The 27,945-nt window shown below is 41.5% G+C and overlaps 4 protein-coding genes across 7 annotated transcripts; 2 read left to right on the forward strand and 2 right to left on the reverse strand.

The window, feature by feature from the left end:
- Positions 1–301: 301 nt before the first annotated feature.
- On the forward strand, positions 302–5,979 carry LOC116062088 (receptor-type tyrosine-protein phosphatase V-like). Of its 3 annotated transcripts, XM_031316605.2 has the most exons (12): positions 302–447; positions 831–872; positions 989–1,086; positions 1,724–1,823; positions 1,932–2,022; positions 2,114–2,190; positions 2,297–2,431; positions 2,576–2,698; positions 2,819–2,979; positions 3,139–3,274; positions 4,585–4,646; positions 4,777–5,979. In XM_031316605.2, exons 3-12 carry the CDS (start codon positions 1,082–1,084, stop codon positions 4,997–4,999), a joined length of 1,113 nt encoding a protein of 370 aa, XP_031172465.1. In that variant the 5' UTR covers positions 302–447; positions 831–872; positions 989–1,081; the 3' UTR covers positions 5,000–5,979. The 3 variants fall into 3 exon arrangements, with proteins under 3 accessions (XP_031172465.1, XP_031172462.1, XP_031172466.1); XM_031316602.2 differs by lacking the exon at positions 831–872; XM_031316606.2 differs by lacking the exon at positions 831–872 and having other exon boundaries at positions 4,780–5,979.
- LOC116062087 (glutamine-rich protein 1-like) lies at positions 5,507–12,352 on the reverse strand. Of its 2 annotated transcripts, none has more exons than XM_031316601.2 (12): positions 12,107–12,352; positions 11,073–11,361; positions 10,895–10,984; positions 10,654–10,794; positions 9,769–10,536; positions 9,481–9,658; positions 9,203–9,357; positions 8,962–9,076; positions 8,212–8,320; positions 7,830–7,978; positions 7,633–7,723; positions 5,507–6,739 (listed from the first exon to the last, which is right to left on the reverse strand). In XM_031316601.2, the coding sequence occupies exons 2-12, from the start codon at positions 11,325–11,327 to the stop codon at positions 6,553–6,555; spliced, it is 2,238 nt and encodes a 745-aa protein (XP_031172461.1). In that variant the 5' UTR covers positions 11,328–11,361; positions 12,107–12,352; the 3' UTR covers positions 5,507–6,552. The 2 variants fall into 2 exon arrangements, with proteins under 2 accessions (XP_031172461.1, XP_031172460.1); XM_031316600.2 differs by having other exon boundaries at positions 9,757–10,536; positions 12,107–12,351.
- Positions 12,353–13,302: 950 nt separating this feature from the next.
- On the reverse strand, positions 13,303–22,870 carry qars1 (glutaminyl-tRNA synthetase 1). Its single transcript, XM_031316683.2, has 23 exons — positions 22,655–22,870; positions 22,118–22,268; positions 19,757–19,866; positions 19,604–19,679; positions 19,453–19,517; positions 19,275–19,328; positions 18,857–18,920; positions 18,694–18,768; positions 18,466–18,551; positions 18,289–18,375; positions 18,103–18,202; positions 17,932–18,010; positions 17,607–17,846; positions 17,399–17,491; positions 17,162–17,299; positions 16,186–16,273; positions 15,941–16,087; positions 15,711–15,812; positions 15,507–15,599; positions 14,816–14,943; positions 14,661–14,727; positions 14,433–14,558; positions 13,303–14,265 (listed from the first exon to the last, which is right to left on the reverse strand). Exons 1-23 carry the CDS (start codon positions 22,763–22,765, stop codon positions 14,215–14,217), a joined length of 2,331 nt encoding a protein of 776 aa, XP_031172543.2. The 5' UTR covers positions 22,766–22,870; the 3' UTR covers positions 13,303–14,214.
- A 146-nt stretch (positions 22,871–23,016) lies between these two features.
- On the forward strand, positions 23,017–26,715 carry ogg1 (8-oxoguanine DNA glycosylase). The gene is made up of 7 exons (XM_031316793.2): positions 23,017–23,580; positions 23,700–24,070; positions 24,229–24,408; positions 25,532–25,710; positions 25,800–25,947; positions 26,061–26,110; positions 26,205–26,715. Exons 1-7 carry the CDS (start codon positions 23,471–23,473, stop codon positions 26,400–26,402), a joined length of 1,236 nt encoding a protein of 411 aa, XP_031172653.1. The 5' UTR covers positions 23,017–23,470; the 3' UTR covers positions 26,403–26,715.
- Positions 26,716–27,945: the final 1,230 nt, after the last annotated feature.

Consider the following 27,945-nt stretch of genomic DNA (forward strand, 5'->3'; position numbering starts at 1 on the left):
AAACAACATTTTGTATATGGCTACAGACTGATGCAACATGTCAGCAGGGACACTTTCAAAGACGTAACATGGATATGTGTAAAACGAGACACAAATGTCCGCTGTTGGTAAAGTCAACTCTTAAGTTTGAATAAAAACAAACATGAGATCCAGTCTCACATGTCTTTAGTTACAGTGACATTTTGTTTTCCAAGTGCTTTGAATGGCACAATAGCTAAATGTACAAAGAATAGTTGAGGCCATCCCTCTCAGAGGTTTAGTATTCCTCTCTCCACCCACTGTCTCCACCCATCACACTTCCTCCTCCCCTGAGAGAGAGAGAGAGAGAGACACACATACACAGGGTCAGAGAGAGAATAATTAAAACCAGACAACTTTAAGATGACTTGGAATAAAGTAGTCCTGTTCTTTTTCTCTTCAATATTTAACAGAGGCTCATTTGGAAAGGTAATCCTGAAAAAAAAAACATACTGAAGCTGTTGGGATTTTCTGTTTTGTACTTCTGCTGTTAGTGTTTGAGGTTAAGAACTTGTTGGAGCAGGTTTTCTTTCTGGTCGAGTCAGTTTCACTAATTGTGCCGTGTGAATGTTGGGCTGTGCTTGTTAGGTATGCCTTTCTGCTATAATGTGGAGGAGAAGTATAATTAGATAGGAATATATAATATTATTGGTTTGACAGTAAAACAAATATGAACTCAGCTACCTCAGGGCATACATAAATGCAGTACATTTGTGAAAGCACCTAACTTCATAACGTGTGATACAGCCGCTCTCATCTGCACAATTGTGTGTTGTAAGTGTTTTTCTCTGGTGTCACATACCTCTGTTCAGGAGGAAAACATTTTAACAGCCAGGGGGAGGGGAAAACAAGAGGTAGACACTGTTCTCAGCTATTCAGTTTCAGTTTGCTTCATCAATCGCTCATTGATTTATTGATTTAAATTTATAAAAGTGACTTTATGAGACATGATTTGGTATCTTTTTCACAGCTCCAACACTGAAATGACCCAGGCATCATTCAACATCCCAAGTTCCAGCTAAATTTTTCTATTTAAAGTACGAGGTTGACCGCAAGAAAAGACATGAGGTAAGGACAAAATTCCTTGTAGCATGCTGATAATATGCACAAAGGATACAGCTGATAGTTTTCTATATTTTTGCTATATTCAACAAATCATGTGAAAAGACCAAAACCAACAATGGGTCATTTCACCCCTTTATATCTTCTAATTACCCTGTCTTTGGCACTCAGCCTTGAGCTCATTACTTTTTTTTTTTTTAAAAGGTCACATTAGTTTTAGCAAGCTACCTAATAAACTGGCAACCGAGGCTAAATCATTTCCGAAAATAGCTGGGCACTGTGGATTTTAGAAAGTGTTCAAATGCATTTATTGGGGACTATTTTCAGCTGCAAATTTGGTGCACTGGTGAGTATTTATGACAGCAGGATGGTGAATGTGGGATCACCTCAAATAAATACAGCACTCATGTTCATTTTAATGTAGTAATACATCAGCCAGTGCAATGCTGTGGCTTGTTAATGTGTTTTTGATAACACAAATAAATAAGCTATAGGCTATCAAGATTTGGCCACACAGTGAATACTTGTTAGAATTAATTAATTGACAATAAGATAAATATAGAATAAAACCAAACATATCCACATTTTCTGAGTGCATCAATGGTCTAAAAATGGTTTAATGTAACACAATCATGTCTCACAGGGCGCAAACTTTCCCAAGGGCGCAAATTCTGCAGGAGTTAAGTTTGCGATGCCAGGCACTCGCAGCCAATGACAACAGGGGCTTTAAACAGGAGTTTGAGGTAAATAGTATGTTTTATGTTTTTTTAAATTTATTTAGACTTTGATGATTAGACTTTGTGAAGCTAAATGTGTTTGGCATGTGTGCTAATGTCTTTGGCTCTGTGAAGGAGCTAGATGAAGTTGGAAAAAACCTCCCCACCCGAGCAGGGGACTCAGAGGCCAACCGAGAAAAGAACAGATACCCCTACATACTGCCATGTAAGTGCAAGACTTGTACTAGAACAGGTTACAGCAAGTATTTGTGGAAATGTATGAGACTTTTCTTTGTCTGCTTTCCATCTGGTTATAGATGACCACTGTCGCGTCAGGCTGTCAGTCCAAAACTCCCAACCACACACTGACTACATCAACGCAAATTTTGTGCCTGTAAGAACTCATTCAACCCCTCAACCAAATTTATTTTGTCATTTTCATTACTCTGTCTGCTTAACCATCTATCTACATCTGTTAATGACTGTGTGTCTGTATTCAGGGTGGAGGATCAGAAAGAGACTTTATCTGCACCCAGGGTCCTTTGCACAACACCATGGCTGACTTCTGGAGGATGGTGTGGGAGCAAAACGTCAGGATAATCGTCATGGTGACAGCTCTGACACACAAGGACATGGTGAGAAAGACACACTCAGTTTGCGTGCGTGTGTGTGTGTGTGTGTGTGTGTGTGTGTGTGTGTGTGTGTGTGTGTGTGTCATTATATCAATATTTTATTTTAAAGGAACTGTTAGACATTTTGGGGAGTTTCTATCTGTTCAGGTGCTGTGTGATAGGTATTGGCCTCTGGAAGGAGGCAAAGTTAATCATGGACTGATCCAAGTGACGACAGTGACCTGCAAACGAGGTCCAGATTATTTTATCACCACCATTAACCTCAGACAGGTGAGCAAAATAAACATCCATCATCCCCTTTGGTACCTTTAAACTGCTGCTGTTGACTTCTTTGTGCACTGACGGCACCAGTAATCAATCAAAGAAGAAGTCCTTGTGTTTGTGTTTCAGAGAGCTTGTTCAACAGTCAGGATAATCACACAGTACTACTACCCTGCCTGGCCAGACCGAGGCGTCCCTAAAGACTCATCCTCACTCTGTGCCTTCACTGAGCATGTGCGGCAGGAATTGGAAGCTATTCCACTCCTGGGGCCGGCTGTGGTGCACTGCAGGTGTGACCTCTGACCTCCAGCCCATAACCCTCTACATCTTATTTAATTGGGTTATTGCCAACCCAATTTAGTATTTATCCTGTAGAGTTTTCAGAGGTTTATCATTCAGATGGACCACAAGACAATGTTTAAAGTCAATACGCTCTTTGTGTGTTTCAGTGCAGGTGTTGGGCGTTCAGGGACATTTGTGACGTTGTTGTGGCTGATGCAGCTGTGTGCGAGGGGCATCCGGCCTGATATCCGAGCTGCTGTGGAGGATCTACGGTTACATCGAATGTGGATGGTCCAAAATCTGGTCAGTCCAGTAATGACACTCACAAGCAGTGTTGGAAGAAATATTGAGATATTTTACTTGAGTAAAAGAAGCAAAAACAAAGTTTTAAAAAAGTACTCCGTTACCAGCAAATGTCCTGCGCTTAAAGTGTTACTCAAGTAAAAGTACAAAAGTATTAGCAGCAAAATGCACTTAAAGTTATCAAAACTCAAAGTACTCGTGCAGATAGGTAAAGTTAATTTTATACATCTCTGGGTTGTTTAATCTACAGTATAACAACGCTTCATATTTTATAAGTTGATAATATGTTTTCTATGTAGAATAATTTTAAAAAGTAACAAGCTATAGCAGTTAGGTAAATCTAGTGGAATAAATAGTACAATATTTCACTCTAGTGAGCGTAAGAAATATAAAAGTATCTCAAAGTTGTAGTTAGTAAACGTACTTACTACAGTTGCTCACCTGGACAGGGTCATCAGCCATTTGTAAAATGTGATGTTTACTAAACATTTTTGTAACTAAGTTTACTTAGTTGTAAAAGAATATTCAGAAGTATTTATACCACGATGAAAACATAGGCATACTTTATTACAAAGAAAGGTCTTTGCATTGAAAATATTGCTTGAGTAAAGTCAGTAATATATCAGCAAACTGTCTCCTGTCAGAGTTTGGTTGTTTTATGGAATAGTTTGATACTTTGAGTGGTATGCTTCTTTCTTGCGAAGAGTTGGATGACAAGATGCAGCCAGCGGCCTTTAGCTTAGCTTAGCATAAAGACCTGAAACAGCTCTCCTTGGTTCCAGTCTTTATGCTAAGCATGCTCAGCTAAGCTACTGGATGTATGAAATATGAGTGGTATCAATGTTCTAATAAACTATTTCTTACTGTATAACAATGAATCAAACTCATATGCTGATCGTGAGCTGATTCTCTTAATTTGGAAGGTAACTAAGCATAACTGTTATAAATGTAGTTGAGTAGAAGTTAATCATACAATCATGTGAACTATATAGTAGCAGAAAATGTAAATACTCGAGAATTATACTTTAATCATTTTCCACCACTGCTTGGTGTCATAATTGTGCTTATTTAAAACTAACTCTAAAATGTATTAAATATTCAGTTAAATGGACTATATAGACTGAAGTATTAAGTTAAATTACTGTGTAAATGCACACCTGTAATTCACTCACATTATGTATTCCATTGCTTTCTTACGATGCCACTGACACATACTAAATCTTATCTCCATACTCATGAACACCGTGCTATCCTGTTTCATCCCAAACATGATATCCTCATTACGTGCTCATTCCTTTGTGTTTACTCAGGAGCAGTACATATTTGTTCATCAGTGTCTGCTACACTGGCTCAGTGGAGGAACCTCAGCACGGTGAGAATACAGAAATAAGCTCCCAGTGAGCAACAACACACACCAAATTCTGTTTCGGCACAGGCAGTGTATAATTAGTCATTGTAAAGTAAGATGACATTTTGTAATTAGGCGGCTTCTCTTTCCCCAGCAGGGCACAAGTTCAGGGAGCCAGTTCAAAAATGAACCACCACAGTCAAGATCAACCCCATAGTTCCCTGGGCCGTTCAGGGAGGAGACGTCGCCATCGGCGGCACACAGTTCAGTCAGCCCAACCACAGAGCACATTGCAGCAGATTTTGAACCCTAGGATGCTACTGAGGAGATTACTGCCCTCCTCATCACTGTTTCATCCAGGCTCACATGCTTCCTGAATTTACAAACTGTAAAGCTGATAATACAAAAACAGTCAAGACAAAAAATATGCATGCCCTCATACAGCACCTAAGAAGGAAGGACACTGCAGCAATAATGCTGTGTGCGCTGTATGACAACATGCCCTGCAGGTGAAAAACTGGCTGGACAAGCACATACATGCTGGTGAAGAAATCCGAGACAAAGCAGTTGTGAACGAGAAGGAAAAATGAAGGAATTAACCTGCCAGTCAGGTCAAACCTGTTCTTCTACTATAAATTACTTAGCATGAGATTTATGAGAACAAGCGGCTGCTCCGCTTGCATTACAGATACATGTAAATACTGAGGGTGTACATTTTTTTCTTTGTTTACCTCCACTATTGATGAAGTGATGCCGCTAGATGTCTTTTATTTAGTTTTTCTTTGCGTGAAAAATCATTGTGAATCATTTAATACCACACACTTCTAAGGATGCATGTGCAGAATTGATAGCATACTTGCTAGAAAGGCCGACACATGGTATAGTGGCTGTACAAAAAGGGTCATGTTTCAAAAACACACAGGCACTGCCATTCTCCTTAGATGACTGAAACCCATTACAGTACATGAAGGAGCTATGAGTTTTATACATTATAGAACATAAAGGGCTAACCCCACTTTTAAGAGTCTTTCATCTGTCATGTAATAAACATGTATGATACAATATATCCCTCTTCGGGTGAGTTTTAGGGTTTGTGAAGACAGGAGAGAGAAAGGCGGATCCAGCAGCAGTCAGCATCCTCCGCCCTCCCTCTGCCACGTCTCCACCATGTGGCAAGTGCTAGTAGCTGCAGGGTGAGTGGCGTCACTGTATTGCAACAATGTCTGTGTCCTGATAGATGCAGCTGAGACAGTCCAACAGCAAGCAAGTAGCAAGTAGCAATAACTAACAAGCAAGCCATCTCCAGAGTTCGGTGTATCCACGTGTGAGCTCAGCTCAAGACAGATGAGTGAAATTCAAAAAAGCAAAAAACGGGAGAATTCACACAACTTAAAAATGAGCTTTTAGCCTGTTTGGCTACTAAATGCAGTCTTAGTACCACTGTGGTATTTACTGTGACACTTTACAGAGACCAAGGCAGATGAAGGGAAGCAGAGCAACAAAAAGGAAAAGCAGCATAGCGCAGGCTAACCCCAGTGAAAATATATATGAAATATATTACAGATTAAAACAAAACGGGAAAGGAAAATTCCAGACAATTGGTAAGGAAACCGACCGTTAAAACATTTAAATTAGAGTTCAGGTCCAATAAAAAGATTAGACACTACATCCTTTGGCCAAATAAAAATAAGAAAACAAAACTTGGTGTTCAGGTTAAGAGATTGCCCTCAATAAGACAAATTATCTGTATTGGTTGTATGTACAGTCTATGAATAAGATATGCTGACACATAATGAATATAAACATATACATGCCACCCTTAAAGACCACAAGAGGGTGTGAGAGAATAGAAAACGACTGATTATGAGCAATCAAAGGCTGGGTGTAGAGAGGAAGAGTCTAGTCCATTTATTGTTCTCCTCAGGTCCAACTAGTGCACGCTCTCCGACATGTTAATGGATTCCTGGATTTCACGGATGACGAGGATGCGGGCGAGCATCTGCTCAAGCTGTTCTTTTGGGATTGGTTGAGTAGAGTACCAGATGGGGCTGTTCGGAGCCACCACGGGCTCAGGAGTCAGGTAGAAGGTGTCATTGCGACCTTTAGCGCTCTGCGGACTGACAGAGACACAGACAACACACTGTTAGCACATTTTCAAGATGCGCTTATTTACCAGATTTGCCCGTCTCTGCCTATAATGGAATTATATTAAGTAGTCTTTGTCTGCAACTGAGAGTGAAAGAATCAGTGGAAAAGTGTGCTGTCATATCAAAAATGTATGGCCAACATTTCCTTTAGTGGCCACCGTTCCATTTATCCTTGAGATTAGGGCTGCAACTAAGAATTATTTCCATTATGGATTTGGCAATTATACTGTATACTCCATTGATAGTTTGTGTGTTGTGCGAATGTACACTAAGCAAAAAAAAATAAGCTAGCAATAACTAGTGAATGGCTAGCATTCTTGTTTGAAAGGTTTACTGCAACAATGAATCGATTATCAAAATAGTTGATTACTTTTCTGTCAATTGTCACAAGTTGTGCAGGACGCTGACATTTTTATAGACCGCTTAAACCAAAGAAGTTAGTTGCTCTGCAAATTGTTAAGAGGCAGAAAACATCAAAATCATTAGCCGTTTTGAGGAGAAAAATGAAGTTATTATAAAGCATCAATGTTTTTGTCAGTTGCCTAGCAACAGTGTTTTCACAAGTTTTACCACTTGAACACTTGAGTGCAATGTGTAATCCACAACCCATTGTCAATAGCAAACAAGAGTTTTATTTAGGCAGCAACTCAAAAGAGAAAATCTGTCTCTCATCATGAAATGATAATAACCCTAACATTGGTCAGAGTAAAAAACACTACATGGTCCGACAAAGAAGCATTTTTACCAGTTACGATATGACAAATACCGTTTCATTATTGTTGAAATATTGGATTAATATTTCATTACATAAAAACATGTTTACACCTAAAGTTAAGTTTCCTGATAAACACTTGTATATTTACCATTTGAAGAGGTAGAAATCGTAGAGCTTGATGGGACATCGCAGTGGATTCTCTGGGTCCTCCAGCTGCTCAGAGTACATGTCATCTGTGACTAAACAAAGAAAAATGTACAAACAGATTAAACATTGTTATTTATTCTTAAAATGAGATTTCCTCTCAGACACGACAGCACAAATCCAAATAATGTGCACTCTTACCTTTCTGTCCTATGAACCTCTCGGTTGACTTTAGGTATCGGATGCTGGTGCTCTTGTCTTTGGGGTTGTTGGGACTCTTCCTGGTGTGTCTCAGCACCTTAGAAAAGGCCACTTTTAGATGCTGATCCACTGTCTTCAGGTGGAAATACCTGTTAAAGATATACAGTATATACACTAACTGAGTTGATTCATAGCCATATGGGGGCAGAGGGGAGACAGAACTACAGCAGGTGTCTTGTGTAGATTTGTATTTTGCTGAAATGTGGGTTGGAAATTATTTGTGTGCAAAACATTTGCTTTTATGCACAGAGGTATGTATCACACAATATGACTGCATGTCAATGAAACTGTATGCGATGACTGTAAACGCAGTTCAACTCACTTGGTGTTGAAGAACATTAGAGTCGTGAGCAGCGTAGAGGGAGAGTGAGCTCCCAGCTGTTTACATTCCCACAGCATCTCCTCTGTTACATGACTGGGGATAATATAACCTGGTAGGGGAGTTCAAGAGCAGATTATGAAGACCTTTCTGCTAAAAACCTTCAAAGATTGACACTCATGGGCTACTATACAAACCAAAACCATTAAAGGCAATATGGTCTTAATACTTCAATGTTAGTCTGTGTTGTGATACACTTGCAATGTGCAGCTGTATTATTTAGGAAAATACAAATAGATAAGATGGGGGATAAAGATTGATTGGTGATACCCCTAACACGGTAGGTTTGTGCATTTACTATTTTGCACTGTATCTAGGGTTGAGTATCATTTGGATTTTTTCCGTTATCAGTGCTAAAACGATACCTTTAAAAACGGTGCCTGAACCGAATAACTAGCGTGACATGCAGGGATGCTCCTGTTGCCTTGTCCGTTTCGGAGCATCAGAGAGCAGGGCAGGCATTAAAGTTGCACCGAAATGAGGCACCGAAATCCGCGTCGCTATTTGGTCTGGTAGATACCCGTCGTTAAGGGACCGGTGCCGTATAAGCACCGGGTCTTGGTACCCAACCCTAACTGTATCTGAGATAATATTAGTTGGTAAAACGTTAAGGTGATTACAGAGGAACATGCATTGCAGAGGAACACGCATTGCAAGTCCACTAAATATTTGGAAAACGACTTTTGTCCACACCTAGCGGATGAATAGATTGTCTCCAAGGCTCCAGGATCTGGTGCAGACTGTGAGCGAAGCGGGTGTAGTACTGATCTGAGAAAACGTCGTCCACACGACCATTATCAAACAGATACTGCAGGGAAAATTGGAGAAAGATAACTGCGGTCAAACAGTGTTTCCACATCAAAACTAAGTACCAACAGAGATAGAATGGACGTTGAATGAAGTGTGTGTGTGTGTGTGTGTGTAATGAACTTACTTTTTGTATACACAGAAATACATAGTAGAGAACATCAGCCTCATAAGACTCCCCTTCCAACCCACGAGCCTCTGTTGTCATCAAGGAGAGACCCATGCAGAGCTCGGCTACTGCACATGACACCAAGTCCTCCTGGAAACGCAGCGCCTGGCGTCCTAAAACACACACATACACATAATTCAGTGATTGGTTTGACAGAGAAGAGATAATGGGAATACAAATGTGCATCAACAACAAAATATTGTACACTCTAACAAACACTGTGTATATGCACTTACGACCAATTGGGGCCAGTTTGTTTTTGTCTGATTTTTCCAACTCAGCGTTTTTCTGCTGAGCCCAAAGCCGCCACACCTCCAGCCCCTCCTCTGGCTTCAGAGTGGCAGGCAGCAGCAGCTCCTGCACATGCACTTGTTGTTGACCTTGTCCATCTACCTCTGCTACCACTGTCTGACCCTGCACAGACACACCAACAATGTTACCTCATGCAATCAAGAAATACATGTCAATATGTGTATCTGGCCACAAAAAAAGCATGCAAAACATAGCAACACCTGTGTGAGCACCTGCAGCTGCTGTGCATCCTGCCCTGACAGCCCCTGTGTGTGCAGCACCTGCTGCTGTGGATCCCAGATAAGAGACTGTGTAGCGTTAGAGTAGCCCTGTACTGCCACTGGGATGTGAATGTTTCCATTCATCAGCTGGGCAGGGAATAGTGTGTTTGCAGCTAGTGTGTGCACCACTTCTTCCTGGCCTCCCATTCCCCCGGAGCTTGTTATGCTGGAAACGGCCTGCACTGTCTGACTTTGACTTTTCAGCTTGTCATTTTCAACAGTAACTTGTGTTGGCATTGTAGTCATTGTTGTAGTGTTTGGCCCCGTAACCTGCACTGTTCCATAGGCCTCCTGGGGAATGGCAATGTGCGTGACCTGCTCACGGCCTCCGGAACCAGCAGGAGCAGAATAAACAGGGATTGTCCAGGTCTCCCCTGTGGGACTGGTGATAGTGCCTGTAGCACTGTAAAGATGGGAGCTGTCCACAGTTAGGAGGTCCGGCCGCAAGGACACGTAACTTTGCTGCTGGCCCTGTCCCTGAGGGATAGCAAGGACTGTTGCTACTTGCTGGCCAGGCAGGGCATAGGATACAGTGATGGGCATGTCAACCTTACGCTTCTTGGCTGGCTGGAGGACACCCGCTCCCTGTGATGTGGCAACGGTGGTTCCCAGTACTCTCCTCTCAATATTGTCCTGCTGCTGGGTGGGAGAAAGGGCCCCCACTGTCTGGATTTGAATATGTTGTCCTCCTGCAACAGCTGCCACCAACTGGGCTTGTAGCTAAAACACATGGGAGGAAGATGATAACTGGTAAAAAGTTTTAGACTGACTGTGTGTGTGTGTGTGTGTGTGTGTGTGTGTGTGTGTGTGTGTGTGTATGTGTGTGTTTATATGCACCTGTTGATGCTGCTCCTCGGTGAGTTCCCCTGGCTGAATCAGCTGTGCAGTAGTCACACCTTGGAGCTGTTGATGGGAGCCAGAGGGTACTTGGAGGACCTGACCCAGCATCTGACCTTGCTGCTGACCCTGGATCTGCACCTAAAATAGAGATAATAGGCCAAATTTAGTGGACCAAGGATTAAATTGAACATGGTATGTGTGATAAACACAACACAAAGGTAAAATAAAAAGCTCAAACCTGCACTATCTGTTGCTCTGTATTCTGTTGTACAGACTGCTGCTGAGACTCCTGTATCTGTTGCTGCTGCGGCTGGACCTGCACCTGAACCTGCATTAGAAAAGTGTCTGTCAGAGAGCTTCATTTCAAGAACAAAGCTCTTTAATGGACTGCTTTGTGATTTAGTGTGCTGATTTACCGGACAAGCCAGCTCCAACAATGACCCTGCCACCTCTGTGCTGTCTGTGTAGATGCAGTTAGCCTCTTGTTGGTAGACCATAGTGGTGGTGGTGGCCGTAGTATCTCCGCCCTGCTGGCTGAACTCCTGCAGGGCATCTGGGCCTTTGCTGGCCAAAGACTCTAGGAACTCCTTCATGCGATGCTGAGGGATGCTCCGAGCTTTCTGTCTCACAAGCTCCTCATAGGAGCCTGTACCATCCAGGGAGTTATTCATTGCTGCTGACAGAATCTTCTTCTATAGTAGGGATCTGAGGAAAGGCATCATTCATTTTGGAGTGTTTTAAATTAGTTGCAGACGTCTGTACATTCTATATATGTATCACCAAAGACTGACCATGAATAACATTCCAATAGCCCTGTCAAAACGTGTACGACTAAAACGCATTTGAAAAGGAGGAGACAGCGACATGGTTATTGATGTAACAATTAACGGACAGAAACGCTGCGCTGACATCAGTTGAAACTTTACAGTGTTTACAAACTGACCAACAGATCAGTGTCCAGTGGCACCACAGACAGATGGTAATACGAAAGGGTTAAATCTATCTGACTGTGTACGAGCAGGGACAAAAGCGCGGCCACTTTCCAAATTGAATGCAGTATTCGAAGAAGCGATGGAAAGTGCTGCATAATGAGAACATGCTAGCTATTTTCACAACAATCCGGCTACGATTATGTGCATAGTGGAATTGCTCTATAATAGCTAATCTAACAGCTGATTACACAACAAGCTAGGTTAGCCAGGTGTACGGCTAACGTTAATCAGCCGCGTTGTTTGCAAATAATATCTAGCTAGCTACAGCTGTTTTTGGCAAAGTGTAATAATGCGACCATGTGCACAAACAACACAATAGCTAGCTACGTAGCATGTTGTACATAAACAGAAAGCACCGGAAACTGGCGACTCTCTTGTCCGTAACGTTACACCGACTACATTTTTCTGATATCCCCAAAGCTAGCAAGCTAACGTTAGCAGGCGCGTTAGCTAGCTACCTCTCTTCCTTAAACGGGCCGAGGCTGGAGCCGCCCACAAGCGCTTCTCTGCCCTCAAAACGGCGCTCCTCTTCCAACGAGCAGGGACGCGAAGTGCTAATGGCGTTTCTCTATGGCTGCTTTATTCTTTATTTTCGTTAGGTGGTCGGCTCTAATTTTTCTTTTTCTCAAATACTCATATTTCGCTGGGCGCCATCTTACAACAGTACCCGGCTCCGACCAATAGGCAAGCGATTTGTAACTCTATCGTGCTATCGCGGTATTTCCATCTTATGTTATCGCGTTAACTGGCGCTTGCAGGATGGTCCATTAAAGGCGACACACACAGGCAAAGTGGCCTTCAAGATTAGGTAGATGTCGGTCCACCTTAAAACACAGTTTTGCCAGACAGACGCTCCTAGTGGTTCACTAGCTTCTGAATCTTTTAAGGTAATCCCAAAGAGATGCGCTGAATATTTGGGTGATGCTCAAGAAGCTGTGAGCAGTTGAGGGTTAATTCCCACGCACTACATTTCAGCGTGTTCTGCATTTCCCACACTGCTCTTGTTTGGACCAAATATCTGCTTGAGTATTTATTTTAACTTTTTATTGCTTATTGGAAAAAGCTGAAAACAGGTTACATCTTTCTCTTTTACCTTTTACCTCTTTGCTTATCCAAAAAAGCAACCTAAAACATGTATTATCTTTACTTTTCCTTTACACAACGTCTGGTTTATGCACCAGTGCACAACGTCATTTTTGACTGATATCAGTATTGGTCCAATATTAATTGCCGGATTGAATATGTTCATTCATTTATTTTTTATTTATTGGTTTATTTTAAACAGTTCACAATAAATGCATTGCACCAGAAATAGCACAATGCTAATGTCCATCTGTAGTCCCTGTCCCTGGGGGGTGTATATAATACATATATAACACTGTTAAAAAGACAATTCCATATAACATTATTAAATACACCTGTAGGACAGACCAGTGTGTAAACATTCAAAGACACATTATCAGACCTTATGACAACATGATCAACATTTTAACATTACTTTTGAAACTGACAACTGACTAAAACTAATACACTCTCTAATACTTGTAGGCATAGCATTCCACTGTTTTGCTGCTGTAATTGAAAAAGCAGTTACTTAACACAACTGCCAAATCAGCCACAGAAACTAATGTTGCAAAATATATTAATATCATGATTATTAGCCTGGGATTGTGTGTGTTTTATTATAGGATAATACAGCTCACATATCTTGTATTTTGGTTACAGTTAAGCAACACTGTACTGTTTACTAAACTTATTAGACTTTTCTTAGTGAAATCAGTGATTACCTTCAGGTAATCACAATACCTATTACGGTCACCCACCCCTAGATGTGTGTGACCAATAACCATAACCAAAATATCATCATAAACAAAGTCAAACATTTGATTCTAATAGTAAAATATCATAATTTAAAATATCACTAGTAGGAGAATGTTAATATCAGCTTCAAAAACTTCAGATTATTAACAAAGAGACATTGCAGGTTTTTTATTTTATATTATTTATTCTTGTCACCTGTCAAAAGGACACATGTTCACCCCTCTGAGTCTAAAAAAACACATTATGGTTTGGCAAGGATCTTCCGCCTTTGTAAGAAGGTCATGCATGCCATTTGAGAGCATCTCCTGTGTAACACCAGTTTCGAGCCAATATTACAATAATATACGTGTCATCCTTGTTGATGTCAATGATCAGCATGCATCCATTCAACAAAGAAAAAACACTGTAAGTGAATATTATTGCAGCAGATATAGAAAAAAAAGAGTCAAGAGGACTCTGACACTGAGTGACCAAGGTTGAGATTGCGCAAAGTGATACTGCAGTAATTTTGTTTTCGCAGCCGACAATTAAGAAATACAATTATATTTTCCAATTTCAGCAAGACAGATCCATGAAAGAGAACTGCAGTTTAGAAAAAAATATGGACATGTAATTATTACGGTATCTTTTCTGAGTCAATCTCAACTTGATCAGTCCGTGCCCTTGCTGATGTTACACATTAATTGATGCAAACAATTTGGACATGTATCTGTGGGCTCATGGGAAGTGGCTTGATCTCTGTCAATTAGATCTTCCCAGGGTCTTCTTTGAGGGTGACTGTTCTGTTGAAGACGAGCTGCAGTGAAAGAAAGATTACAGTCACACGTCACACTCATTACAAAAATGTTTTTTAAACCAGAGTAGATATAATAATACATTTTCCAATGAACTAAAATATTGTGAAAGCTTTCACCACTAAGCATTGCACCACAACCGTTTCAAAGTTGTTCAATCTTACTGTACCTTGTCTGCAGTGCTGTCGGGGTCCAGGGAGAAGTAGCCGACTCTCTCAAACTGGAATTTGTCAAAAACCTTTGCTCCCTTTACTGAGGTATCCACTAAGGCACTGCTGATCACATGCAGGGAATTCTAAATGACAAAAAGGTAACACATTGAGCAATCACTAAGCCCATTGAAAAAGCTCAGTTGATCTAAACAGGCCTTCTGTCACAGGAGTGCAGAGGTACTTACAGGATTGATGTCACTCAGGAAGCCATTGGGCACTTCAGACGGATCCTCTGGATGTTTGTGCAGGAATCTACGAAGACAGTGAGACGTTTTGGTTAAGTGAGTTTTCTACATAGAATATCGATTGTGAATGACAGAGAGTGTTTTTTGTGACTTACAGTCTTTCATAAAGACGCACTTCACACACCAATGGCTGGCTGACCCAGTGGATAAAGGCCTTTGGTTTCTCTGCGGTCTCAGAATTGCAACAGCTCACCTCCAGTTCAACCACTTTACCCTGAGTGTCCTGAGAAACAAAGGAGATATCAGCAGGATGTGGACCAGGAAGATAAGACATCCACCGAGGGAAGCAAACACTGCTAAGAATGTATAATACCAAGATCGTACGTTTTGTTGCAATATCAGATGGACTGCAGAAAAACAAGCTGTATTTGAGTAGTGCTTTTACCCAAAGCGATCCAAAATGACACACACACACACACACACATACACAAACACACACACACACACACACACACACACACACAGTGCGTTTCACTATCTTTGTGGGGACCTGTCATTGACATAATGCATTACCTAGCCCCTTACCCTAACCATCATAACTAAATGCCTAACCTTAAACCTTACCCTCACCCTAACCATAACCTAATTCTAACGCTAATCCTACAACCAAGTCTTAACCCTCAAACAGCCCTTTAAAGTTGTGGGTCCAGCATTTTGGCCCCATAAAGCTGTCCGGACCCCACAAGTATACTGTATTCCCGGTTTTTGGACCCCACAAATATAGTAAAACAAGAACACACACACACACACACACACACACACACACACACATATCTAGAGTCTTACCTTGATGACCTTCTGGACAGAGATGACATACCCAGCATGCCTTAGACCTACAGGCTGTTCCGGGGTCAAACGCTTGTAACCCTTTTCCAATACCTGCAAAAGGAGAGGAGTCCATCATTATCCTCTGTCCGCAATGCAAGCATCACACAAAGAAAGTATGCTACTTATACTGTGAGGGTATTTTGTTTAGTTTTTCTCTCTGACCTCTCTGAAGTCACTCTGTTCAATGAAGATTGTGTGTGTAAATGGGACGGTGTGGCTGCCCTTGGCCTCGTTGGCAGGAAAGTCTGGCACTCGTACTTCGGACTGAGACATAAGAGGACGAAAGCAGGAATATTCAGCACCGGTGATTTTAAATATCATGCAAAAGACAGAATATACAGGGTATTACAAGTCCTCAGGGAGCACACGTATGAGTAATGTCCTGTGCAAACCTTTGAGTTCGCAGGGAGGTTAGTTATGGTGACTTTAAGTGGTTCCAACACAGCCATGGCTCTGGGTGCCGTGTCGTTCAGCACGTCCCTCACACACGATTCCAGAAGGTGGGGCTCTGTCGTCGTCTGGGAAACTGTGACTCCAACCTGCCAACAGATGCAACATATCATTACAGCACCGTCCTCATGCGTTTAATTACTACTTCCTCCACCCAACCACTCATCCTTCTGTTTATTCTGCATACCCGTGCACAGAAGTTGTTAATTGCCTCTGCTGGGAAACCTCTTCTCCTCAGCGCAGTCAGAGTGAAGAGTCGGGGATCGTCCCAGTCTCTGGAATTAGAAAAGATACCTTCTACAGTTACCAAACAGATTCTATGTAGCAGGAAGACAGCTGTTGTGATTAAAATGCTGCACACCAAATCACAGTGAGAAGTATATATGGTTTGAATTCACTCATGATGTTTGACTTATCTATCTGTTGCAAGACATCTGTGTTGTTATTAGAAGAAGTGGTTATAGCTTTTAATACACTTAAGCCCTGTTCAGACATGGAATTCATAACATTGCTATTAAATTGGTCTTTGGACATTTACAGGAAGAGCCATGGGCTTGTGCGATAGAATCCAAATAATCTCTAGTTATAATATAGTTAGTAGGCCCTTTTGTATATCCTATTTCTAGTAGTTGAGGTTTACCTTATAGAAATTGTATACCTAAACTGCTGCAAAATTTAATGATTTAAGGACGATGTCTACTCCATATATTGTATGGATTATTTTATTTCAGTGGTTTATTCACTTCTCCCTAGTTATCCCGGAAGCCCTGACATTTACATTAAAGAGTTGCATGTCTAAAAGGGGCTTTAGTGAAAAAGTAAATATAAAACATGGTAGTATGTAGGTAGGGATGCACAGACCCAACTTTTTCTCTACTGACAGCTCTCTTTTCCTAAATTTAAAATCTGTATTCCACTCTGAATGGAACTCATTGTGATCATTTTTACATAGGGTAACATAAGACCAGGGGTTCCAGGCACACGTTTTATAATGACATTGACAAATGTTGAACGGTCACTTTTGGCTGACACCTATTCCGCTTAATAAGTATCAGCATAGTATAGTACAGAATAGTAGTAGGGCAAATACTCATCCTTCTAACAATGTCATATAAATAGTTAAAATAAATAATTAACAGACTAGAAACAAATGGCTATTTTACCTGACAACACCAGCCTCTACCAGTCTGATGATTTTCCTCTTTGAGACAACAGTGTAGGTGAGGTTCAAGCGCCCATATTCCCACTGAACTGGGCAGTACACATCCAGAGCATTACACAGCCAGTAATATGATGAACGCCTGTTACAAACACAAAGGAAACCAAAAAGGACGGTGAACATAACAATGCATTTGTGTTTCGAGCTACGACAGATCACCAAAGATCAGAAAGAAAAGTACCTGGCCTGAAACTCTTTGGTACAGAGGGAGTGTGTGATATTTTCAATGGAGTCACACAGACAGTGGGTGTAGTCATAAGTGGGGTAGATGCACCTGCAGAGAAACGGAAGACACAAAGCGTAAAATAAAAACACAGCTTGTTGTGTGAACAAATGTATTTCAATGAAAATACCTGGTTTAAAAAGTACAGCAGTTTGTGTTCTCATACCATTCATCTCCTGTCCGATGATGTGGCGTGTATTTGATTCGGTATGCCACAGGGTCCATCTTCCCGTCCTCCATGACCATCTTCATCCTGAGCGTAGCCTCTCCCTCAGCAAACAGCCCCTTTTTCATCCTCTCAAACAACACCAGCGACTCCTCAATGGGTCGGTCTCTCCAGGGGGATGGAGGAGCGTTATGGCCCTTCAGTTCCTCCCCTTTCTGGTGGCACACGTACGCATGACCCCTGAAGGCAGACAAAGAAAAGAATCCGACATCATCTACTGGCTTGTGCACATTTACCAACATGTACACATGGTTTGGACACCCACCTGCGAATTAAATCCACAGCGAGGTCGTAGAGTTGCTGAAAGTTGTCGGATGCATGCGTGACAGCATGAGGTTCGTAGCCTGTGGAATACAGTAATTTTGTTAAGAAACTTAATGAATGTAGAGTGTACCTGAAGTTTTCATCAGATCACAAAGGCATCAATCAAACTCACCAAGCCACTCCACCATGTCCTTGATACCAGTGAAGTATTTCTCCTCTTCTTTCTCTGGATTTGTGTCATCATACCTCAAGAAACAAATTCCATTGTTTGCCTACAAGAAGAGACAAGGTTTAAAGAAAACTGCTGCAACCGAGAGGATTAAACTGCTTATGTGACAGAGGAGAGAAAGACAAGTACCTTTGCATAACCAAAATTAAAGTTGATAGCTTTGGCGTGTCCAATGTGAAGGATACCGTTGGGCTCAGGAGGAAAACGAGAACGTATCTAAAAGGAATTTTGTAAATGGAAAGGGGGAAAATCAATATACATAATCATTTTCAAGTTATCCAAAAGTAACGCATATTAAGTTTGTACCTGTCCACCAGTGATCTCCATGTGCTTTTTAAGCAAGTCCATTGTTTTTGGTGTGACCACATAGCCCTCAGTTTTATAGTTCTCTCCTGTATGATGGAAGGTAAGGATGAAAGATCAACATGCTTAGTAAGTAAATCCTTTCAAATTGCTCTAAATGGAGTGTGAAGAAAAAAAGGTCGGCAAGCAGAAATGCAACTGCATCTAATTGTTCAGGTGGTTCCTTCTAACCTGGTTTATGGAACTTCAGTGCTTCTCCTCTGAGCTGCTCCATAAGTGACTTTCCCTCCCCAGTCATCGCCTCGCCTAAACAACCAACAGCCACAGTTAAAAACAAACAAATAAACAAACTACCTGTCACTTCAACCTTCCGTCTACTTTGTCTGCTGCTTACCATTCACTGCCACCTCCTCTTTCTTTGCCTTTACCTCATTCTCTGCGACTTTAGCTTTCTGGGGCTGCAAAACAACTGGACATTAACCACAGAGGAAACCAAAAGATTAAGTGCAGTGATTAAAGGAATAGTTAGACATTTGGGAAAATAAAGGTTATTTGCTTTCTTGCAGAGAGTTAAATGAGAAGGTCAATAACACGGTCATATTTGCATGATAAATGTGAAGACAGAACCAGCAGCCAGTTAGCTTAGCTTAGCATAACGACTAAGGAAGCAAGGGGAAACTGCTAGCCTGGCTCTGTCCAAACAGGGAAGGTTATGTGTCGGACCATTTCTTGGCTGGGCACAGGAAGAAAACGAATAAGCATATTTTCCAAAACGTCAAACTAATTCCTTTAAATAATGTGCCGTGCGTTACCTTAGGTTTCTTTTCCAGGTCAGCCTCGGTCTTGGGTCCTAAGAGGTGTAGGACCTTTAAGACAAACGTCACAGTTAGTTAGTACACAGTGAGAATAACCGAACAACCTCAGATGCAAATATACAATAATAATGACACACGCACTACTTCTAACAATATTCTCTATTTCAAAACACACCTGCATGTCCACCTCATTTTTGACGACCTTTCCATCAGCCCATTTAAGGGCAGAGCGTGCCTCTCCTGAAACAGACACAAAAGCTCAGTGAGACATTCTATCTGTCTGTTAAGCTTTAATGGTTTCAAACATATTTTACTACGCATCGTACCCATCAGCAGTCCCATGTTGAAGTGGTACCTCTCCTTTAACAGCTGTTCCTTGTGCTTCTTAATCACCGATTCAACCTGCACAACATTCCACTGTCACTGAACACACCAGTAAGACAGACACACTTCTGGGCAATGTAAGCTCATGCACCTACCCCATCCTCAATTTGCTCCGGTGTTATGACCACGCCCACTCCACATGCTTCTTCAAACTCCCTCTGGTTGATGGGGTCCTGAGGATGACTCTTCACAAATTCAAGTGCAGCTGCAAAAAAAGAGGGAGGAGACATTGATGGAGCAGGAAGACACAGAAGTCATTAGGCTCGTTCGAGATGAACTGCGCCTCGCCTGTAAAGTGGATGAGAGCAGGCGCTAGCAGCCGGGGGCAGTGACAAAAAGCCGCGGTCAAGTCTGACAGTTTCCAGACGTTTCCAGCAGCCTTCAGGCTGAACAGGAAGTCAAAGACACACTCACATCCAGTTAGGTCCGATTCCGAGTTAATACAATATTATCAGACCCATATATCAGCTTGTACAAAGTCTTCTGTTGTTTTTATTATGACAGAGTAGCTGTTAAAATGCTCTACGTGCAATCTGTTGCTGATGTTAATAAACAACAGACTATAGATGATCCGTAATCTGAACGGATTTAGTCTCTCTGACTTCTAAACCTCACTATCAGCTATCACTATGTGTTCTGTACAGAATAAACCTTTAAATCAAACAAATAGTAATTAAAAATAATTAAAATTCAAAAACAATAAAAAGTATATATAAAACGCCATCATGTTGAGTCGGTTCAGCTGTTAGATCAGCTGAGAGCCAGGCGTTTCCCAGGATGCCCTGGGTCCGCCTGGGTCTGCGTCTCAAACCTGCGGCCGTCTTGATCTCGTGAGGTTATCGTTGCCCACGTGTGCATGATGTCAGAGCAAGTCGGACACAAATCTAACCAGCATGCATTGGGCGGCGATCACCGGTGATCGATTCTGCGCAGACCTGGCTCATCTCGAACGAGCCTATTTTCTTCAGTCATTCATGTCTACAAACTTAGCGCATTCATTTAGACAGTCCATATAGAGGGTTTTCACGACGCGTCATCAGACCAGAAGTCGCCATATTGGAGGTACTCCGCATCACAACAAAGTACAGGCACTGAAGTAGATCCCAAACACAGTCAAGGAAAATTGTTAATTATTGCCGTGTTTTAGGTTGTACCAATAGGTCAGACCGAGAAAAACATTTGGAATATTATCGACTTCCAAAAGTTATTAAAAACCAGGGAGAGGAATGCCAGAAGTTATCAGAGGAAAGGAGGCGCTTGTGGTTGGCAAAGCTTAACCAGGATCTACGACGGGGAAATCTGTCTTGTTCGGTCTTTGAAATGAAAAAAAAAAACGATTGAGAGTTACTTGGCTACACCTCGAGTATCACAATGATATCATACAGTTAAGGTTAGGTTGATTAAAGACGTTATTGCATTACTTACTCAGGCCTTCACAACACAACGGTCGTTAATGACTTGGTACTGCGTCTCCCTCACCCATCCACACACCATCTGGTTATAGGCCTCCAAACTTTTGTAGGATTTAAGGTCTTCTGCTGTGTATGGGCTCGGCGAGAAAACCAGGTAGTTGACTATATCGGGATATGCAACTGAAGGAAGAATCACCGGGTCGCCATGGATCCAAGAAGAGGGAGCCAACTTGTAGGGATCTGCACCACCAGTAAACCGTGATTTCTCAAAATATCGCACCTTTTTTTTGTGGTCCAAGTCCTTCCATTGCCTTTGCATCTTGGACGCATTTTGATGAGCTTTTCTGTTGTTTAGACATAAAGTATTCAAGTATCCAAAGTGCACAATACTCCATTACTCCATTCAGTTGTTTACACCGAGTGCCTCCAATATGGCCGCACATCCAGGTTACCGCCCAGAACGTCGGTAAAAACCCTCTAGAGTCAAGGCTGGCACTCATCCATTCTGCTTTCACCTATGCTCTCTCTGCTTCCCTAGCCTCCTTCAGAGGCTGTGGGGTCTTGACATTTTTTTCCTGCACATTTTATATTCATCAAATGTATTGTATCCCAGACTTTGTTGGCACACTGCCAAATTGAATTGCATGTGTCCTGGCTGAATTTGGGTATTCTGTATTTTGTGTGTGGGCAGTGGTGGGTGAATAAATGCCATGGACTTAAAATGGCTTTCTTATGTCAGGGAATGGTCTGAGAAATTACCTGAAAGATTAATGTTAAAATATGTCATGTTTACATTTTGGTTATGATCTAGTGAAATAAGTAATTGTGCAATAGTGTGTATTTTTTATAATTCATATTGCACAGTGTGTATTATTTTATGCTGCTCCTTTAATTGCCTTTCTTTTTGTTTTTATTACAGTTGACTCTGAGAGATATGCACAATTATTCCAATGTATCTGTACTGTCCTGTACCTGCGGAAATGTCAATACATCTCATGAACTTGATCAGTCAGCTTGCAACATGTCAAAGATGTCAGAACTTACCTGCCAGCTGTAGTTCTGTGATGATTTTGCACTGAACTATGCAGTCTGAAAGGAATGCCAGGCGTTTGGTGTCTTTAAGGCGAGATGCCATACTGTACAGCAATGTGCCCATGGCTTTGTCTACTCCTGATGCCCCACGGACTCGCTGGGCCTTTTGAAAGCAATGAGAAAAGACCATAATTAATCGTTTTGTCCTTTAAAATGTGTGTATGTCAATAGCTAATGAACTGTGTTACAGTCAGACTGGGAAGTGTTACTATTTTATGTGGGCCGATTGTCTGCAAACAGCCTTTGGAATGTGAAAATGAAACTATAGTGGCCCAGCCTGTCACAACTACTCAAAAGTTATGAGAAACCTAGTATCCAAAGGTAGGTAACGTTACCTCTGACCCCATAGTTAGAGCTCATTTCAAGTAAAGAAGAAATAAGGGTGGATACATGTGAGTTTCAAAAATAAAGTGAAATCAGTCACATTTCTGATTTCACAGCTGTCCCTTCACGAACTTGATCTTCCCCATATCATACGTTGGGTCGTACCTGAACAATTGCGTCCTTCAAGGCAGAACTCAGCGCTTCATTTTTCAGTGTTTCTTTCGCTTTCTGCTCACTGAGCCCAATGGAAGTGAAAAGTGCCACCGTATCTGCCATTTTTCCACCGATCGGAACCACTCAGACACGCCACCGCCACACACAAGTTTTCTTCTCGGAGAGAGAGCGAGGAGGGGACGACTTCCTGTACACCTCAAAGGGAAAGAGTACAAAAATATTAGCCAATAGAAAACCGCGGGCACGGATGGCATTGACCAATCGTGAATGAGCTTGATTAAAGTTACCGCCCACTAAGAGCGAGAGAGCCAATCAGCAGTTGTGTTTACATCAGTACGGGAGGGGCTACCGGAATCTGAGAAATGTTGCATCAGATTGACATCACAGTGATTTGGGATAATTATTAACATGAAGTTAGGACTATAACCACGTCTTATTTGTACAAAATAACATTTCGAATTACAAATATCTAAACTTTGCACTTTTTCTTTTCAAATATGCTCAGCTGTGCATCACGGTGTAAGGTCTTTGTTGTCCATCATCATTATCGACGCTAGCTAAAACAACTCCGCGAAAGTTATTTATACTGGCTATTGTAAACATGAACTCATAGCATGAACTGTACTTAGAAGTTGTAGCTTCCCGTTTACATTAAGGTGTAGGGTTTGTTTTACGCTGCAACATTACTCTAATCACACTAAGATGAGTTTTATAATGTCGGGACACTGTGGTTGGTTAGTGTAACGTTACGCTTGTGTTCCTCTGAACAGTCAGCAGAGTAACTGTTAGCATCAAAACAGGTAAGTGATGGCCAAACATGCGGTACTGTCATCGGGGTCAAAAATGTGGAGATCTCTGGCCTGTGCAAAGTCGGAGCTGAGTCTTGATCTCACTCTTGCATGTGGACAATCTTTCCGGTAGGTTGGTCTAGCTCAGATGTAACGTTAGTCTCATGATCAACAGGAGAGTTGCTGGACATAACTAATGCAGTTTAAATCGTGTATGTGTCTCTGTTTAAACGCATTTCAACCCACAGATGGAGAGAAACCGCAGAAGGCCACTGGACCGGAGTGATGGGAGGACGAGTTTGGACTCTGACTCAAACAGGTGACATTCTTTGGTACCACGTTTACAAAAACCATGAAAAAAGCAGACAGGTGGATGGAAGTGACAGGAAGAGGAGGGCTGGTGTTTCTCTACAAATGGAAAACAAGTCAGAGAAGAGGTTCAAAGGAGCTTTGAAGAAAGAAGAGGAGGAGCCGGTGGCCTTGACTTCAGTGCAGGACAGTGAGGAGGAAGAAGAGATGCTGAGAGACTACTTCCAGCTGAATGTGAAGCTGCTGGATCTGTACAATGAATGGGGAGTAGCAGACCCTCACTTTAAGTGCATTGCAGATATCTTCACAGGTCAGTGTGTGTGTGTGTGTGTGTGTGTGTGTGTGTGTGTGTGTGTGTGCGTGCATGCATGCATGCTACCACTTATTATTACATTACTGTAAGTAATGACTAAGGCAATATTTGTTCAATGAAATGTGTCTTAAATATATTGTTTGGTCTCTCCCCAGGAGTGCGCATGCTGCGCCAGGACCCCATTGAATGCCTGTTTTCCTTCATTTGCACCTCCAACAACCACATCTCTCGTATCCAGGGCATGGTGGAGAGACTGTGTCAGGCTCTGGGCGCCCCACTGTGCCAACTGGATGAAACCTCCTACTACAACTTTCCTTCCCTGTCTGCGCTTGCAGGTACTATATTCTTTCTCTGGCAAATGAAGTCATCAGCACTCACAAATAAGTATATAATACTTTTAATTATAGCAGAAACACTAAGCAAAGCCTAGGGCTGAAACACATCCTTTTCCTCTCCTGCTGTGCATTATTAAAAGCATGGTATACTTATTTGTGAGTGCTTATGACTTTATTTGCCTGTTGTATGATTTTTGGGTCGGATCCCATTAGACTCTAGAGATAGTTGAGTTGAGCACAGCAGTTCTTTTGTTTAAACTACATTCCTTCACCACAGACCTACGCCACTGTTTTAAAATCTTTCTTCGTATCAGTGGTTCAGGGTAGAGCTGGGCGATATGAAGAAAAACAGATATCACGATATTTTTTACCAAATACATCAATCATACAATCAATCAATCGATATTGCGGCGATATTGTAGAGTTGACAATTGGTGCTTTCAGATTTTTGATAAATAATCATCAGTAATGTGGATATAATAAGTGGAGCTAAGTGGGTACAGGCAAATAATAGAACAGATAGAACAGTCAATCACTTTACTGTGATACAGCCTTTAAAACCAGGAAAAGAAAACACTTGTGTCATATTACAATATTCAACATTTAGGACCATATCTAGTCTCATACATCATTATAATATCTATATACGTATTGCCCAGCCCTAGTTCAGGGTTTACAACTGCATCAGGTTTAGTATTCCCCCTCCACTTTTGCTAGAGTGTAAGTGGTTCAGTAGTAGAAAATCCAACCAGGAGGCCTTGATTTTTATTCTGGCCAATGCAACAATATTTTCAACCTAAGTCATGTTGCAGAATAGAAATAAATGTCCTCACAATCATTGCCTATCATTGCAAATCCACATTTAACATGGGTTTGACTACTATCCAGCCTCTTTTTATATGAAAGTAAGATAATAAGATCAGTGCTTTGGTTGACAGCTGAGTGGTACATACATCTTGCTGCAGGTTCTATGACAAATGTGTTATTATCCTGTGTCTTTTTGTTGTGTTTATTTCTTCCTTCAAGTGCCTACATTTTCCATGCTGATGTATACGTGCTGAGAGTCATGTTCACTAGCCATTGTCATCATAATTGTGTTGTTTTTCTACATTGCACTTGACAGACAACAGTGTAGAGGCGTGTCTCAGGGATCTCGGTTTTGGATACAGGGCTCGGTTCCTTCAGCAGAGTGCGAAGCAGATTTTGGACACCCATGGGCTCCAGTGGCTTGAAGGTCTACGCAGTGTCCCATATCTGCTGGCCCGTGATGCTCTGCGTACTCTCCCTGGTGTAGGCACCAAGGTAGAGTAGGAAAACAACCCATTAGCCTCTTATATTTTTCATGAACTTGTTACAGTAACATGTAATCAAGGCTATGTGTCTCGCTGTAGGTGGCAGACTGTGTATGCCTGATGTCCCTGGATAAGGCGGAGGCCGTACCCATAGACACACATGTGTGGCAGATTGCTAAACGTGACTACAACTATGCTTCTGGCAACGGACAAAAGAGCATCACAGCTAAACTTCACCGAGATATTGGTTAGTATTTACCCACCTTATCAGTAGTATGTTCGTTCTGATTGTAAACACTGACTAGTGGTTCTATTTAATCCTAAACACAATCCGATGTCCAATGTAATATTGTTTCACAGGGGATTTTTTCAGAAAACTGTGGGGTCCTTATGCTGGTTGGGCACAGTCGGTGAGTGTTATCAGTCAGTGTCTGTCTGTGAGTTTCTGTCATGTCTCTTCCAATCTGTCTGCTATAACCACTGTGTGGTCTTTATCTGTTTTAGGTGTTGTTTTGTGCTGATCTCAAGAAGTTCCAAAAGCTGAAAGAAATGCCCCAACTGAAACGGCCGAAGAAAGAGGAAAATGAAGAAGAACTGAGGGTGGCATGCAAGAAAACAAAAATTAAGACAGAAGAAAATGGAACTGTGAAGAACATGAAAACCAAGTCAGCACATCACAAGAAAGCAAAGACTTCTAATTGAGAGAGTTTTATATAAGGTAAACAAGGTTCTTACATCAGGACTCACATCAGATCACAATACCACATTTTTTTCACACACTTTGGCTTGCTTCATTTTGAAAAACCTATTGGAATGAAATATATAAACCGTATTTTTGTCATGGTATAAAACAAATTATTGTATGAAGGTTCTTAGGGTTTTCAATTACATGTTTTTATGTTGTTTACAGTGACCTCTTCTATGTTTACTTTCCTATGAGTCCACTACGATAGTACAAATACAGCACACTGGTGGCCTTTTGTTTTGGCTTTTACAATAAAGACAAAATAACTTATGTGCTAATGTTTTGTGTACGGTATGTATTTTAAAAGAAGCTCTCATTCCTGATAAATGTTGCCAGACAAGGCCCCTAGGTGGCAGTATGCATTGAAAGTTATTGCTCTGCAAGATAATAGCTCATAGTGGGCCATTTGCTTTAGCCGGCCTTTATATATATTATATATATATATATATATATATATCTCTGAGAACAACACATTTCACTATTTCCCTGGGTGAATTATTTCTGCCAAGCCCCCTGGTTCCTGTTACACCATACACCAACACGTCATGGCATCTGTATGCATGTCTGAAAAGGTCATAGGACACCAAAATGGTGTGTTGTGTTTCTTCTGTGCATTCCCTGCATCAAAATAGTGTGTCTGTCGGATCGTAAAAAGCTGTTTGGTTGGGTGTCAATCTATAGGCATTGGTTGTCAGCTGGTCTTTTTATAGCAGGGATTGCAGTTATCTGCTGTCAATGCTTGGGGCTTGTGTGACTGTCTTGTCTTGTGACAACATGAACATATCTCAAGGGGTGTTTGACCTATTACTGTCCCTGTGCAATGACCGAGCAAAATGTTAGTTTGTTTCTAAATATATGTAGAGAAATCATTCTAAAATGTGGCATCTGTGTATAGCCACAAGCCTAGCAAACCTCTTTCTTATCCTTAGTTCAAAAGGCATATTTTTTTGGCATGTTGGCGTAAGTGAGCAGGTGCATCATGCATGTAGTTGCATCTGTGTGTGGCTGAATGTCCATGTCTTACATCCATAGACGATGTTTATTTGTGGAAGTGTGTGCAGCCATGTGTGTTAATAAATATGTCAGCTTTCATCCCCACTCTCAATTGAGCCGGACAGAAGCTAGGGCCCAGCTTCAGGGCAGAGTCACAGTGAAGAAGAAAAGCAGAGTAAAAATAGAGTTGAGACAAAGAAATACCGGTGTATATATTTTTGAAAAAAGGCAGGGAGAGGTGAAAGTGTGCTTGAGGTGGGGACATGAATCTTAAAGAAAAAGCCATGTGCGCACGCAAGTTGACACGCAAAGACTCAAACAACACAACAGTGGCCTGCACATTATGTAAGAGATGGGCCTCAGCTTGTATCATCCCCTCTGGAATTATTCAGTTGAAAGGACATCTCTCGTCGTGTCTACTTGATCTAAGAGGGTTTCATTACTTCCTGCTAGCACTAGGGGCACCACTTTTGGAGTGGATGATATGAATACAATCTCTATACCCTA

This window comes from Sander lucioperca, chromosome 12 (genome assembly GCF_008315115.2).
Source record: "Sander lucioperca isolate FBNREF2018 chromosome 12, SLUC_FBN_1.2, whole genome shotgun sequence".
Classification (NCBI taxonomy): Eukaryota; Metazoa; Chordata; class Actinopteri; order Perciformes; family Percidae; genus Sander; species Sander lucioperca.

Coding starts and splice junctions, on each gene's coding strand:
- LOC116062088 (XM_031316605.2), top strand. Junction 1,824..1,931: donor GCTTTAAACAGGAGTTTGAG/GTAAATAGTATG, acceptor GGCTCTGTGAAG/GAGCTAGATGAAGTTGGAAA. Junction 2,191..2,296: donor TCAACGCAAATTTTGTGCCT/GTAAGAACTCAT, acceptor GTCTGTATTCAG/GGTGGAGGATCAGAAAGAGA.
- LOC116062087 (XM_031316600.2), bottom strand. CDS start 11,327: ATGAATAACTCCCTGGATGGTACAGGCTCCTATGAGGAGCTTGTGAGA. Junction 9,358..9,480: donor CAAACTGGCCCCAATTGGTC/GTAAGTGCATAT, acceptor TGTGTGTTTTAG/GACGCCAGGCGCTGCGTTTC. Junction 7,979..8,211: donor CTAATGTTCTTCAACACCAA/GTGAGTTGAACT, acceptor TATCTTTAACAG/GTATTTCCACCTGAAGACAG.
- qars1 (XM_031316683.2), bottom strand. CDS start 22,765: ATGGCAGATACGGTGGCACTTTTCACTTCCATTGGGCTCAGTGAGCAG. Junction 19,518..19,603: donor CAACATGGGACTGCTGATGG/GTACGATGCGTA, acceptor TGTCTGTTTCAG/GAGAGGCACGCTCTGCCCTT. Junction 14,728..14,815: donor GTGCGTCTTTATGAAAGACT/GTAAGTCACAAA, acceptor CTGTCTTCGTAG/ATTCCTGCACAAACATCCAG.
- ogg1 (XM_031316793.2), top strand. CDS start 23,471: ATGGCCAAACATGCGGTACTGTCATCGGGGTCAAAAATGTGGAGATCT. Junction 25,711..25,799: donor TCCCTGGTGTAGGCACCAAG/GTAGAGTAGGAA, acceptor GTCTCGCTGTAG/GTGGCAGACTGTGTATGCCT. Junction 25,948..26,060: donor TAAACTTCACCGAGATATTG/GTTAGTATTTAC, acceptor ATTGTTTCACAG/GGGATTTTTTCAGAAAACTG.